General features: G+C 42.9%; 1 protein-coding gene across 4 annotated transcripts in view; it reads left to right on the top strand.

The window, feature by feature from the left end:
- The window catches only part of SKAP2 (src kinase associated phosphoprotein 2), a 179,589-nt gene that overhangs the window by 106,565 nt on the left and 57,359 nt on the right, over positions 1–15,665 (top strand). For 3 of the 4 annotated variants that reach the window (XM_020993212.2, XM_020993213.2, XM_078151009.1), the window contains exons 7-9: positions 10,116–10,240; positions 11,100–11,163; positions 11,491–11,628. In XM_020993212.2, the coding sequence (XP_020848871.1) occupies positions 10,116–10,240; positions 11,100–11,163; positions 11,491–11,628 (327 nt within the window). Of the gene's footprint in view, positions 1–8,203; positions 8,275–10,115; positions 10,241–11,099; positions 11,164–11,490; positions 11,629–15,665 lie in introns of those variants that run through there. The other variant, XM_020993214.2, reaches the window with a different exon arrangement.

Below are 15,665 nucleotides of genomic sequence, written 5' to 3'. Positions count from 1 at the left end.
TGCTCAGTGAGCATGAATTTATTTTTGGCTTTGCTTTGTTTTTTAATTTTAAGGTTTAATTTATCAATAAGCTAAAGGTCTCAGCACAAATTACAGTTTATGGACTAGGGCTATTTCTTACCAACCTTCTATACTATGAAGTTCTTGGCCCTTAGTAAAACTTGAACATTTGCTTATTTGCATGGTTTCCAGTCCTGTTGGGAAATTTGGAACTGTCCTTCCCTTTGGGCAGGGATACATACACAAACACACATTCATATGTATATTTTATCAGCAGTAGAGTGTAAAATTCTTGGAATTTTGGGGCCACATGGTGAGGAAGGGGAGGAGCAATAAAGTTTATATTGTTTAGCAAGAAAGTAAATACTGGAATTAATATTTTATTATGCTTTGTGGATATATCATCACTTTTCAAGCTTACTAGCACTGAAATATGTTATATAGATTGGTTTATAAAACGATCCTGCTTAGTATATTATATCTAAAAATATATTTTAGAATGATTACAAAATCACTTAGTGAATTGACTTTTAAATATTTGAAATGGATAGGAGAAGGAAAGTGGGGGAAGGGAATAAGCATGCATATGGCACCTGCTGTGCGCTAGGCACTTGTGATGAGCCTGTTACAAATATTGTCTCGATTGATTCTCACAACAACCCCAGAGGGAAGTGGTATAATTATCCCCATTTTACAGATGGAGAGACTGAGGCAAACAGAGGTTAAATGTCCTGCTCAGGATCACAGTGTCTGGGGCCAGATTTGAACTACAATCTCCTTCACTCCAGGCCCAGCATTCTATCCACTGCCATTAAAAATGGAATATAATCTGCTGAACTTTAAGAAATAATCGAATATTCTGCTTTTTGCTACTTTTGAGAACCAGGACAAAATTGGAGAGTAGAAGCAGTCAGTTAATATTGTAGTGAAAATAAAAATAAAATGTTGTATTTTCCAGTCCACACAGTGCTGAGCCAAGATTAGAAAGTGCTCTCATTTTGCTGAAAAGGAAACACTGAAAAAGTAGAACGACCCCCCCCCCGCCCAAGTCACTGAAAATATTTTTGCTCCTGGAACCTTCCGTCCACACGAGGTCAGATTTTATTTTCAAACTTCTAAGTGTTTGCCATGAAATTCTGAAGGTGCATGTGCATCCTATTTTTGAAAACGTGTTTTTGAATCTTTGAAGTGTCTCTTTACGTAGCTTTTATCCTGAGGAAGAAAATCCCGGTAATATTCAGAAACCATTAAGAATTACTGGCTGTGGCTCGGTCGTGATTCTTCTGTGACACTTGTATAAGGACTAGTCAATATTGAATCCATAGATCGTTGCTAACCACGCTTGGTGACTAGAAACCAATGACAAAGATTATATTTTAGACTAGTATTTCGTCCTTTCTCCCTCCCTCCCAAAGCTCTCCCTTCTCCCACCATCTTGGTTTTTTTTGTTTTTGTTTGAGAAGCCTGGGGGTTGTTTAGTAGACAGATGGGTAAACCAGCAGCACCTGAGCAGCTATAAGGAAACCTCAGAGCTCTCTGCCCTTGAAGGTGACTAGACCCAGAAACCTGTGGAAGAAATGAGGCATGATTCTTCTTCCTGGTTTAATGGCAGAATATCTGAGTGGAAAACCAGGAAAATGAGGTGAGTGGCTACAGTATAACTTAGTCATGTTGGGGCAGCTGGGTGGCGCAGTGGATAGAGCACTGGCCCTGAAGTCAGGAGGACCTGAGTTCAAATCCAGCCTCAGACCAAACACTTGACACTAGCTATGTGACCCTGGACAAGTCACTTAACCCCAATTGCCAAAAAGAGAAAAACAAAAACAAAAAACAACTTAGTCCTGTAGCCAAGATCCTAAGGACAGGGTCACCGTGTAGCACACAGGGTGTTAATATTACAGAAGGTGTTTCTATTAAGTCTATTGATTTTGAAAGACACTTAGCAGTTTTCTGTGTACCACAAAAAAAATCCTAGTGAAATTCAGGAGGTATCCATTGCATTTCTGGCCTTGTGCTTCTCTGACAAGAACGTCAGTCGGTTACTGTAAATTCTCTGGTCGGTTCGTGTTTTTGCCTTTTCTGTTGGGCTCCATTTTGTCCTCTCTTTCCTGAGATTTGTTTTCATGGTGATAACGGAGGGTTGGAAGCGCCTTTCTTTGTGCTAAATCCCTCTTTCACAGCTGTCATTATACAGCGTCTCCTGTTTGCAGGGAGATTTTAGATAGATTCTAATGGTTCTTTTAGCTCGTAGGTTGTTTCCTTTAGTATTTTTAGCTAATTCCTCTCTTTTCAAGGACTTTCATCAGTCGTTAGACAGTTTTTCATTTGCCTTTCTGTGTGATCTTCATTTCATTCCCATCCTTTTGATTTTCCTTAGAAGATTTTCTCTACAGGATGCACATTTCCTTTCATGTGGTCAAACGTAACTAATATAATCCTAACTCTTTAGCTCTGCCTTTCTGGAAATAAATTTACCACAACATTTCTTCATACGGTGAGTTTTGGACAAACGTTCTTGCCCTGTATACGTATGAGATTGGCCTCACTTTTGAAAAGAGCTGTTCAGATGTAGGAAAACCCTCATCCCCAGCAAAGTAAGATTTAGAGATGTGGCTTCTCGTGTCCTGTAAGGAGCTGATACCACGTGCTGGGTTAAACGGCACTTTGTTACTGTCTGACAGATACATAGTTCGCATTTTCAACCTTATTGTGTGGACCTCAATACATATTGGTCCATCAGATTGTAATGGCTGAGACAGAGGAGTTCCAGTCTCCAGGGTAAATAATGCACTTACCTGCATCCCAGTAAATATTGCTCATATTTATTATTCATAGCCATTTGGGGCTCTTAAGTAAAAAACATATACGGCACATATTTTATCACCTTACGAGCCCACATCCATCCCTTCATTTCCTTATTCCTTTATCTCCGTGACTTCCTTTTTCCTTGACGTTCCCAAGATCCAATTGTTTCAGCTGCAGTGAGGGCAGAATATTGGCAGCTGAATCGCCTGTTTTTCCTCCTGTGGGTGTGGATGTGAATGACTTGGTTCGTTTAGGATCCAATTCAGAATTGATGCTTTAAAAACCCCTCTATGAACGCTAGTCCGCCATAGTCATCTTTTCTTCCTTTCTGCACCTTAGGAAAGTTTCACTTGCCTGAAATTCCTTCAGTGGGGTTTATAAGCACCTTCCCTTCATTTTCCATTTACACAGAAGCATGCCTTATATACAGCTAGCACAGGCAGAGGAGGAATTTGTTCAATGGCTGAGTTATTAAATTAATTCAGTAAATACTTGTCACGACTTGGAGATGTGGAAGTGGAGTTTTAGAAGTCGAGGAGACCCTGGAGATCCCTTAGTCAACCCTGTCATTCTGCAGATGAAGGAAGGCCCTGCTCTAAGTGTGGGCCCAGGGCCATGCTGGGCATCAGGGGAGAGTCAGAGACGAGGAGGAAGTGATCAGAGTCTTTGGGCTGGTCAGTGTGGGATGTATAGGATTTGGGACGTGAAAAACAGCTGTTAGTGAAAAATATCCTCAAGAATTAAAAAAGCTGGACTGTGTGAGTAATGGGAGGGCTCTGTGGTTCTTCTTCATCACGGAACATCAGAGTTGAAGGACACCAGGCAAGTGATCACTCCCCCTTTGCTGGAAGACTCCTATGTTGCGGGTCTCCCCAACTTGCTGGAGGCCATCCTTGGGGTACACTGGCATTTCATGCATACCGGTAGAGTAGGTGACCTGTTCTCCTTACAGGACCAGTACACCTCCTCTTCCAGTTACAGATAATGCACATTTATGCTGTATGTCTCCTTCAGGACACCCCTGTAAGCTTTCTGGGTAATCATATGCACCAACCATGTGATGGGCCCTGGTTCTCCTGGTCACCCCAACTTTGATTTTTCACAACTGTATTGTTCATTAAATTCAAAATGTAAAAGTTGCCCTAGGGGATGGGGGTCAGTCTGTACTTGTGACATCATCATGGGGAACTTCCAGTGTTGAAATCCCTTCCACCAACACCCTGTAACCTTTACACTCTGAGACGGACACTGGGGCACTGAGCAGTTAAGGAAAGACTTGTTCTTGACCCTTCGGCAGAGCTTGGGTTCAGGGCTTCCTGATTCTAAGACTGACCCTCTGTCCACTCCATCAGGCCGTTGAAGGTACTTGCATCTGGCCTCTCGGCCTGTCTGTCTCTCTCCCTTGTGCCACAATATCTTGTAGGTGCTTAATAAACATTGTTGATGCAGTACCCTGTTCGTTCTTTCCATCTGGGTCTTTGCAGCTGTTATCTTAAATGTTGCTAAAGAGATGTAAATAAAGGCAGAAGGAAGCTGTGGGCCAGGTCCCTGGCCGGCCAGTGGCTATGGGATTTTTGCTCTTATTTTCCTCACCTTTCTGAAAGCGGACTTTAAAAATATTTTTTGCTGCTGAAATTTTTTTTTCTCAGAAGCCCATTTCTAGTCTTATGATGGAAACCAGTGGAAAATTGGGGTTTCCATTTTGATTTAGAGACTTTTCAAGATTTTGGAACACAGATTGTCATTGAAATGGGAGCCTCAACTGCTGTGTTGATGCAGGAGAAGAGAGAGATCTCTTTTCTTCAGAGTTTAGCTTCAAATTGCCCACATATAATTTGATATAGAAATCATCACATAGTTTAGCATAAATTCTATTGAGGTTTTGAAAATAATAGTAAAAAATATAATTTTATAAATTATTTGAAAAATTAAATCACTTTGTTTGTGCCTTTGCTGTTGTCCAATATTTTTTGACATCCCCTCCACATGCCTAATGGAAGAAGCCGCACCTCTCTCCATTCCAGGGTGAAAGCGCCAGCTTCTCCTCCCACCCTTAAGGTGGCTCTGAAAAGGATGTGGAAATGAAGAGCCAGCCTATGTAAAAGTGCTGCCTTGTGACCTTTCTTAAAAGCAGTCCTCTGTTTGCCAGTCACTGTGATGCCAGGCACTTTCTCGTGACCTAGCTGGGCCCTCCCAAAACTGTGCCCATGGCCTATACTCATTGTATTCTCTCTGCTATTGAAAGATATTCCTCTTATGGTCCTGCAATGCCAGGGAGTCAGGGCACCTCTGATTCCAGGGGTTTCATTTGCATTCCAAGTTTACCTTGGTGGAGCGATGGTTTGAGGGGAGGGGGATGGAGAGGGGATTGGGGGAGGAGGAGAAATGGGGGGAGAGGCAATGATGCTGGGTGGAGCCATGGTTTCATGGCAGGGAAGGGGTGTGATTCTCTCATCTCACTGATGCTGCTCTCAACCCCTCAAGGCCTTCTAGTTTTCAGCTCTTCTTTTCCATGTCTTTTTATAAATTGGCCATAGAGCATCTACTCACCGTGCTGGAGATCTTCCTTTGGGTACTTTTAACATGAGGGGAGTCAGCCAACAAACATTTGCTACAGCTCTCATCAGTGCTGTTCTGATGTGTTCTGATACTGGGAATGTAGAGAAGAGCCGTGCCCTCAGGGAACTTCCCTTCCCCCGGCCACCTATCATTCTTGTTAAACATTGAGCCGCCTTGCTGTGCTTGTCTTGTGTGTCCATGAGGATGTAATTTTGCTACTGCTTGGTTGCTGTGTTGTCACTGGTAACCACAGAGCCCTTTGTGTCTCCCGGGCATCTTTCCATGGTACTGAGATTTGCTTTTTCATCTGGATTATTCTGGATTCAGGTCTTCCTGGGCACAGTTTCTGCACCAGGTGGCCCAATGGTCAGCAAAGGGAAGTCAGTGCTATGAAGTAAAGCTTAGTGCATTGACCTCTCCCCAGTCAGGTCACCTTTCCTTCTGGAAAGGGTGGGTCAGTCTGCTGTCTCATGGATCCAGTCACTATCCCTATGACTTTCCCAGCCGCAACTCCCCTGTGACTCCCCTATAGCCATGTATACCGTGCTCTGGGTGGAAAGGGGCCTGGGGCTATGGGGTGCTGAGGGAGGATTGCCCTGCAGCCCCAACACGCATGTGTGACAATACCAGAGCTGCCATATTCAGAGGAGTCTGGGAGGTGACTGAAGGTTTGCCCAATGGTGAGATGATTTCTTTTCAAGAGTAGCTACACATGGTTATGACTTCGTAGCCTATATTGTGAATAACTGAAGAACTTGGAATTGGGAGGCAGGCGCCATATTGGCCACTCCGTACCCATCTATCCCCTTCATTCCCTTCCTTTCTTCCTTTCCTCCCCCCAGTATGAGCCGTTCATTCATTCTCCCTTCTCGGCTGCATCATTGTCTCACACTAGGACCAGATTAACGCCTAGAGTGGAAAATATAGGCGGGAGTGTAGAAATCCCTTGGCTTTCATCCTAACAGTGCATGATACTCTGGAGAAGGCATGATCTGTGCGTGTTTAAAATCCCCAGCCACCAGAAAGCACTTGCCAGACTTTTCATGCTAAGCAGGAGCCTTCCTAGCTATTGTTTTTAATTAAAATGCTAATGATTTGACACTTTCTCACAGTATAACTCAAAGGACCCAAAGTATATTTCAGCATAGGAAGCAGTGTTTTCATCTGCATCATTCACTGAAAATGGCTTTAATAAAAAAGGAGATTTTGCTTAAACTAATAAAAAATATTAAATTCTCTTTAATTGCATTTACCTTTGACTAAGCAGGTGGACCGAGTTCTCTGGTGCAGTTCAGGACCAAGGGGCATATCTTCCTCTTCCTGTGCTCAAGTAATTAGTATTATCAGCAACAGAGGTTACCCATAGTCACAGAGAGCAAAATATCTCCCTCAATATAAATAACAGAGTTTATTAGGAAACACTGCAGAGTGGATTAGATATCTTTCAGTTGCTAAACTTTGAAAACATATGCATGAGCATAGAGATATTCAAAATTTACAGGAGACACTAAATAACTGTGTTTAGGCTATGCGTACACATTTTATACACACACAAACACGCACACATATACATATATATGCATGTATGTACATCTCTTTACAAGCATCTGGTAAGTCAGTCGTCAGGTGACTAGTTTTTGCAAGTAAGTCATAAGGAACAGAAACAGAAAGTCTAATGGGGTGTGACAAGAAAGAAGTTGAGAAAAAAAAGAAGAAACTTCTGAGGATTAATCATGGAACGCCAGTGGTGGGGGACAGAGCGGGTGTGTGTACAAAGCCCACTTTGGGATTCTGGAACGATCCTTAGGGGATGTGACTGGACTGCCCCAAAGCCCACCCCATCCCATCCCCATGTACCCCACAAGGGTGAAATTCAAGGTAACAGCTTTATTTGGTCCATGTGAGTCTTACACCTGAAAAGGGAAAAGACAAAGGAAGGAAAGAGGCAATAGGAAGGGAAAGGGAGAAACAGGAGCCCAGCAGAGAGAAGGAATCAGTGTGGTGCTTGTTCATGGCTGAAGGAAACACAAGGGAGGGAATGAAGGGGATAGATGGGTATGGAGTGGTTTTTCCCCCTCTAAAGAAGAACAAGGCGTGGGAGGCCCTGGAGGGGATACCTCTCGAGTGTCCCAGCTGGCTTCCAAGCCCTTCTTTTCACTTATACATTTATTGCAAGAGAATTCGGCTTGGTCTCACGTGATGCCAGTGACAAGGAAAAGGATGATTAGCTCTGTGCATGTCATAATGAAGTTCCACCAGCAAACAACTGTTGAGGTGCGCCATGGCATTGTGATAGTGTCATGTTTACTTGAAGTCAATAGTAGAAGAAAGAATCATTTTGGCTGGTAGCAGGTTATAATATCAATACCAGTGCCTGGCATTGTGCTGGGTTCTATTGTGTGCAAAGCATTTCTGCTTCGATTTTCTCATTTGATTCCCACAACAAGGGCAGGTACATAGTACACGGAGTGTTTTGCCCAATTAGCACCACTGAGAAGCAAGGGCTTCGGTTTGGACATTAGATGGCAAGCTGCACGTTCTTTTGCCTGCCCCACTCTCTCTCTCTGCAGCAGTTTTCATTGTTGTTGTTTAGTCTTAGCCCATGAGAGTATCAGTTTAGTTTTAGCCCTCAGGTAACTTACAGTCCAAGAGTTGCCTCCCCTCCCCTCCCCTCCCCTCTCTGTCTCTCTCTGTCTCTGTATTATGTGGTTTTTTTACATATATATATATATATATCTTTTTAATTCTAATTTTTCATTTCTTTTTTCATTTTGACAGCTATTGCCTTTATAGAAGTTGTGAATTTTCAGAGATTGGAGAATAGGAATAGAATACATATGTGGTACCTGGAGAATTTCATGGATTCCAGTGCTTTTGAATGGAGCAGGAGTCCAATAATTGGTTGTTAAGGTAGATTAATTACTAGCAAGGGTGGTCACCAGTTATTTTGGGAGGGTATGTGGCACCACAGATGTTGTGGAGGGAGGGTAGGGAAGAGTCAAGAATGACTCTGATGTTGTGAATCCAGGCTACTAACCTGAAGGGTGGTGGTGTCTTCAACGCAAGGAGGGAGAAGTCTCATCTTTGGACAGAACATGGAACTTTTCCCACTTTATTTGATTTGAATACTTAAGACAGCCAGATTATTTTTATTTTACTCTGACTGATAAATGGCAGTTAAGCACAAATTACATTTTGGAAAAGTGCCCATAAAGATAGTTAACTTTAAAAGTTTTCACATTCAAAGTGAATCTCAGTTATTCAGAACTCTTCTTAATATTAGATGCCTTCTTTTCACCCCAAAGAGTCAAAATAGATTTACTGTGGCTTGGTTGGGAGGGTATCTGTCTATCCCAAGTAGAAAGAAGTTATGGGAAGTAGCTAGCAGGTTCCTCTAGGCTTATCTTGTAGATAAATTTGTTGCTATAAAATGTCATTCGCTTCTGCCTTTCTGCCACATCACTGGGGTAAATGGAAGGAAAACATGAGGCGCCATCTTCTCACTTTGCTGTCTCTCCCTGACCCCTTCTGTCCCCTTGATGTCCCTAAGTGGCCAACTGGAAATGCGGTTACTCAGTGGAATATATTTGTGCGAGCTCTGTGGAGCAGATTAGTAAATGATGTCACTTTGAGAAAATTCCCTTTTTCCAAATGGCATATTCCCAACACAAAGTGTTGTGATAGCCTTATTTCACTATCGAAGTTGCCAACAGAGTTGTGTGTGTGTTATCTTAATGTTCCACAAATATTCTCCTTTGTATTTGTCATCAGGCCAGTGTCACAAGGCCTTGCTTATAGTTTGGAAGGTGGATATGTACTGAGTTACCGAGAGTTTGTGGTTTGCTTACACTTAAACACTGAATTCATTAGAAGCGCTCGGGGGACTCAAGAAGTCCAGAGGGCTGGCCGACTTCCCCTCCTCCTCCTTACTGCTTAGCAATGGACATCAGGCACTACCCGATGTCCCCATGGAGATAAAAGGAAAGAGTTTCATTATTTTGCATTCATTTACTATAACGTTATTTCGCGAATGTAAAAATAGTGTTATTTTGGAATTTCCTCCAAAGTGAATGTGTCTTTAAAGAATAAAGGACGGCTTTAGCTCCACCAGAATTAAAACCCAGGGGTTCTCACTTGGAGACTCCTCGGCTGATATTTTCAATACAAAATTCTCCCTCTGACAGCATTTGTAAAAATTGATCATTTAGTGAGTGAAGTAAAGCTTTGGGATCAAAATGATCATCTGCTTTAAAAGTAGAGAGAGGAGGCCATTCAGACCCTTGTAGTTTAAGAGGGGAGAGAGAGAAAGAATGAAAGACCTCGGGAAGTTTCCAACTAGACAGGTTTTCCCTCTGGCTTCACTGAACCTAAAAGAGACACTGATTTATAGGGAGCTTGTCCAGCAAGCTCCAAGTTCCAGTTCTCAGCTTTCCCCAGATATGAGTGTCACGTTGTGCAGTTCTGACTAAGTAAGACCGCCATGTGCAGGCCGCTGCCTTGGGACTCCCTAAGGTACCTTTGAAAAACAAAAAAAACCCCACCCCAAATATTTTCCCAATTAAGAAATGAAAATGGTTCTCCTCCCTACCCCCCCCAAAGGTATAATCATTATACTTTAAAGGGGTTCAAATGGAAAAAATAAATTGGTGTCTCCATGAACTGAAAAAGAAAATCTGAATCAGAGAGAGTGTGCTGGGCGTTGCTGGGCAGTACTATAAATGAAGTTGTAACTTTGGCTTTATCTTCCACAGACAAACAACAGAAAGGTGAATTTGCTGTAGATGGATACAACGTCAGAATGAATAATACCCTTAGGAAGGATGCAAAGAAAGATTGCTGTTTTGAAATCTCAGCGCCTGATAAACGCATCTATCAGGTTGGGCTTTTTATGTTGCCTTGAAATTAGGTCGTTAAAAATGTGCTGATTTCATTTATAGAGATATTAACACTTTGGTGAAACAACTCTCTCTGATATGGTGGTGAAAAAAAGCACCAGTTTGCTTACACAGAACATTCCTCTAATAAAAAACTTATTTAAAAAAATTCACAATCAGTTCAAATGGTATCTTTTTTGAATCAGAACAAGTTAATATATTATCTATCATGTCAGTGTTAACATTTTTCTACTCCATTTTAATGGGCTTGTGTGATTTTTTTAAGAAGAATTCTACCGTAGGAAGAATTCAGTTATCAAAAATCTGTGTGTTAATATAGATTGTATTATTTAAGGGCATGGGAGGAAAATCCAAGGTAAAAGAACCTATCAGCTCTGCAGTCCCCAGATCTATCAGTTAGACATCAATATGGAATGTAAGTTTAATAAGTTTTAAATATCTGAGATTGCAGTTGAAAGCCAGTTAATTAAGTTGTCAGCTACTATGTTGGTATCTGACAAGACCATTTTTAAGAAAACTGTACCCAGCAGTCTAAAGAAATTCATGGGTGTCTTCTAATTGTCAAGGGCAAATTTTGCTCATCACTCCTGGCTTTGACATTGATGAAGAGAAGCAGGTTCTTTCTGCACAGCTGCCAGCTGCTGATCAGAGTTCCAAATCCATCATCCATTGCTTCAATTACATAAATTTGTCAAAATTAACTGTACATTATAAGGAGCATCCTTGCAAGGAAAGTATCAGTAGACATGAAAAGAATTGCTAATGGTCCCACAAAGAAAGGACGAGAGTTAGCCATCACTTCCACTCCGGAGGTGACTCGGCCCTTGTTTTCTCTCTTAGTTCACAGCAGCCACTCCCCGAGACGCTGAAGAATGGGTCCACCAGCTGAAATTTGTGTTACAAGGTAAGAGCAATCAATTAGGCAAGTCATTTCAAGACATTCCTTAATGCTTAATGGGCACAGAGTGACTTCCAGTTTCCACGTGTAAATGCTTAGATTAACACACAGGGACCTGTGTGAGAAGGAGCAGAGAATGCTCTTAATAGAGCCTTTTGCAGTTTTTGTGAATGTGCTCATTTGTTTGCAGTTTTGAAAGTGGATTGTGTCATCAGAGCTATGATGCTTTGTAAGTGAGTTTCAGGACTGGGTCTGTTTAGGGGAAAGCATTTTTTTTAATCTGGTGTTTCTGGCATCCTTTAAAAACACACTTTGTGCAATGATGCTTTGCAGACCTGGAATCTGATGTCATTCCTGAGGATGATGATGAAAGGGGAGAAGTGTACGATGATGTTGACTCCGCGGGCCCGATCACAAGTGCCCCAACCAATGGCCAGCCGAGCGACGACGAAATTTACGAAGTGCTTCCAGGTATCTCCATATCATGTTTGGCCAGGCTTATCTGCACCTACAATAATGTCCTCTTTTGCACACCCTGCATCATTTCCCTGATGGCTTCAGGACAGCCTGGCGAGTTTTGAGTAATAAAGGGGAAAAATTCCCGAGCCCCTGTCCTGAGCCTGTACCAGGCCCATGGTTTGATGTGCTACAGGACCAGGGATGGGGGCCCTGAAGCCCGGCAGATAGACAGACAGTCTCCAGAGACTTTGGGTTCATTAGCATCATGCTCTCTCTCTATGTGGGGTGATTTTTTAATTAAAAATTGACCTGCCGTACCGTTTTTCCTACCCATTCACCCATCATTTTTCCTTTATTCTTTGTGGAATTTTGCATCAGCCAGAAGTTCTGCCCGTACTCCATATGTTGTGAGCTTCTGTCTAATAGATGGTCTTCTAGGGTAGTGTTATCTTGGAGAAACTATCACTGAGCTCAGTCAGAGGTTTCAGGAACGTAGCCTGATTACATCATTATTTGTTTTAGGTGGGGCACAGGGCTCCCACCTTGTAGTGTTAGGTACAACTGATGTCGACTGACATGTTGGCAGCCTCCTGTACAGGTGTGCAGATCAGGTTAGAGCAGAGGCAAGGCCCTGAGGATGAATGTGCTGCTAAAGGACTTTGGAAAGCCACCTGAAACATGCAGTGGATAGGAAGGCAGCATTGAGGCCAAGGATGCTAGCATTTAAAGCATTTCTCGCAGTTTTAGCTTGGCGGTTTGTATTCTAGCCTTCTACTATTAGCAAGGAATATCAGTAATTAGAACTTGGGCTTAAGGGAGAAAAAAACTCACACATGCTGCTTTATTTTATTCTGCTCTCTGAACTTCCCGGGTTTTTCTGGGATGGCATTTGATCACAGCATCAGTGGTCTGAAGCAGCCATTCTGGCTGGGTGGTCATGGGTAATCTATTTTCACTCACATGGCCTCATTAGTTTTTCATTGCTAAAAAAAGTTTGAAAGAGTTTGTGCAAGTGAACATGGGGATGTATGGTGAAATGTGACGTTTGCCACCACAAGCACTGTATTGCATCTGGCTTCATAACAGCAAATGCATGTTTGTCTTTGAGTTGTTGGGATAGCTCACTCCCAACAGGAGAAGTCAACTATACTGTTAGACTGGCAGGTAAACTGGTTTTTGTAACGGCTATTAAAGACAAATGGCCTTGATCCTTTTCACCAGAGCTTCCTTCTGTTCCTGAATGTTTGAAACTCAGTTTCTATTCCTTATATGACATATTTGTGACATGTGTGTCCTAGTGGTCACCCAAGGAGGCCATCAGGGCTGATGACCTTGGTATTCCTGAGTGGCAGCTTGATCATTTCAAAGACTGCTCTGCCATGGAATGCAGAGCTTCCTAAGACCATTCTTAGAGCAAAGGCCTCAGGGAATCCGTCCCAGGGAAGAGTTCATGGGAAATTAGCCCAGAGCTTTGAAAACAGCTTCTTTTTGCCTCTTCCTGCTGCACTGGCCTCATCACCCACTGAAACGATTGGCTCCTTCCTACGTCCCCCCGCTCTGGTCCTTTCTGGGAGGCCAGTGGCTTCATGGGCTGAGTGGGCCAACCTGAGCCCCTGGTGGTCAGTGCTCCTGGGAAGAGGCCAAACAGGCTGTGGTGCGTCTGGTCCTCTTTGCTTCCCCAGCCCTGCTGGCTTCTGCTCAGCTTTGTGCGTTTGTAGCACTTGAGTGAGCAGAGATGAAGGCGCTTCTGAGTGATGTCACACAAGTTCCTTCTCAGCGCCAAGCTCAACTGTTCTGTTTTGGTTAAACGCCCCAAACCAGAAAGTTCACGTTTTGTTAAAGAAGCCCGAGAATCGGGCCCCCTTTAATGTTTCTTTGTTATGTGAACATTTCAGTCCTCAGCGTTTCACATGAGGAGAGCGAGCTATGCATTCATCATCCGCGTTTCACAAACGGCGCTTCCTCTCTCCGCGTGCCGAGCCTCCCTTCAATCTGACAGGATTCAGTGCTCAGGATTTGCCATGACTGCCATTCATTCCCAGGGAGAATGTGCAACTTCTGATGAGTTTGCACACCATGAGAATCACTGGGAGCGAGTCTCCTCGTTAAGCTTTTTAATAAAGTTGGACTTGGATTAGGCGGATTGACGAGGATGGAAGGAGCCTTCCGCAGTTGACGTGGCAGAGTTAGGTTCTTGTGATCCTTATCATAAAGTAAAAGAGAAAAACGAGGAAAACAGCTTCAAAAGGGGGCTGATGAAAGATGTCCCTAATTCTGTGAGAATGTCAAGAGTTTCGCTGAAGTTGTTTTGTAGTCAGAATAACTTTATTACAGCGGCTATGTCTTACTCTTTAATTTTTTGTTCATGAATTATTAACTAATGTCATAAAAGAATAAGAGGAAATTTCTAAGATTTCTTTTCCTTGAGGGGAAGAGTTAAATAAATCCACCCCCTAGCTAGGAGGCTGGAGGTCACTGAAGGATTTGGCTTTTTCTCAATCACCCCAAGATCCTGGAGGCATTTTGATATCTTGGCAGAACATGCTTCTTGTTAGTCTTATTGCTTAATTAGGATGTGGCAATTGGTGTGTCAAGTTTCCTCACAGATTGCGACATTGCTGTAACAAATCAATGTTTGCTTTTTAAGTTTTGGTGTCAATGGCTGGTCTTGTGCTTTGACCAAAATGTGCACAGTTAAGTAGGTCTTTGGAAAGGTCTCGGCTTGGCCTTGAGTTTGGAATTCAAAGCTTACTCCATTTCATGAAAGGACAACAGAGGAATATTTTGGGGTAGGTTTGAGTCTCAAAGAAGCAATTTTATGTCTGGAAAATTGCCGCAGACATCGGGCTCAGCTTGACTCCTTTCTCGCCTTCTTGCCAATTTTTTTTTTTAATGGCAGGAAGTTGTGCCGAAAAATGGATTCTGCAGACAGAGACTGACTGAGTTCAGCTCAGTAACAGAAATTGCAACAATCCATTAGCCTTTTAAATCTGTAGCTTTCAGGGGAATTGAATGTGAAATGTCTTCTGGTGAGTGGGATGGAGAAGAGAGGGCGACATGAAAAAGAGGAAGACAACCCCCAGTGCCATGAGCCTCTTGCGTAAAAGGGTGAATTCATTTTATGGTCATGACAGAGTCACCTGTCCTGAGCCAAAAAAGGGGTAGCTCGTCCTCTGGTCGTTCAAATGTTAAACTTTGTCAGTGTAAACATCTGGATCTAAAATGAAATTTAAAGAGATAAGCATCTGCCAAGATTTTCCCAGTGAAGAACCTGTCGGACATAAACAAAGGTTTCTGAGCATTCACATGTGTAGGTATCTTTAGCAAATAAATGGGCACAGATGAAAAACTAATCAGAAAGCTATTAGAGGTCTTAAAAATGAGCTCTGGGCTTTTTGACGAAGGGTTGCACATGCCACAAGGTTAATGTGAAAATCTTCGAAAGCACCTGAGTGTTTGGAGTTGGCTCGATTCCAGATCATGACAGGGTGCTAATGAAACCCTGGCTTCACTGGAGGATTTGTCCAAGGGTGCCCTGGTGTGGAATGCAGTTTAAGAAATGCCCATGGGCTTCCATGAGACCTGTCAGGTGAGCATTTCAACATTCTTGCACTACAAGGTCAGCTAGCATTTCCAGTCTTTACATTGGAGTGGCTGTGTTATTAAGTTAGGTGAGTGATGGTGCCTTGTGATATAACATGAGACACGTGTTTCTGGCTGGACGTAAAGTCCAGGATTACCATCCAGTCTTTCCCTGCCCGCTCCCCAGTGGTCAAAAATGCAAGGTGGCTTCTGACCTGGAATATCATGAAGCCCTGCCAGAGAGGACAGAACACGCGTGTGCACAGACAGGTTTATGCACAGACACACGCGTGTGCACAGAGCTTACACGTTTAATATTTACTAAAGCGAAGTGTGTTTTTAAAGACACAATCAATTTGATCCCTTGTTAGAACTATCATGGAGAATGTGGACCAGGTGGCCTCTCGGCTTGTTCCTAAGTCTGTGCCGGAGGTGATTGTGCGCCATGGGCATTGCCCTCTTTGGGC

This window comes from Phascolarctos cinereus, unplaced genomic scaffold (assembly GCF_003287225.1).
Source record: "Phascolarctos cinereus isolate Bilbo 61053 unplaced genomic scaffold, phaCin_HiC Scaffold_1;HRSCAF=81, whole genome shotgun sequence".
Taxonomy (NCBI): Eukaryota; Metazoa; Chordata; class Mammalia; order Diprotodontia; family Phascolarctidae; genus Phascolarctos; species Phascolarctos cinereus.
The sequence above is the reverse complement of the archived record's forward strand: the minus strand, read 5'-3'. Positions and strand labels throughout refer to the sequence as shown.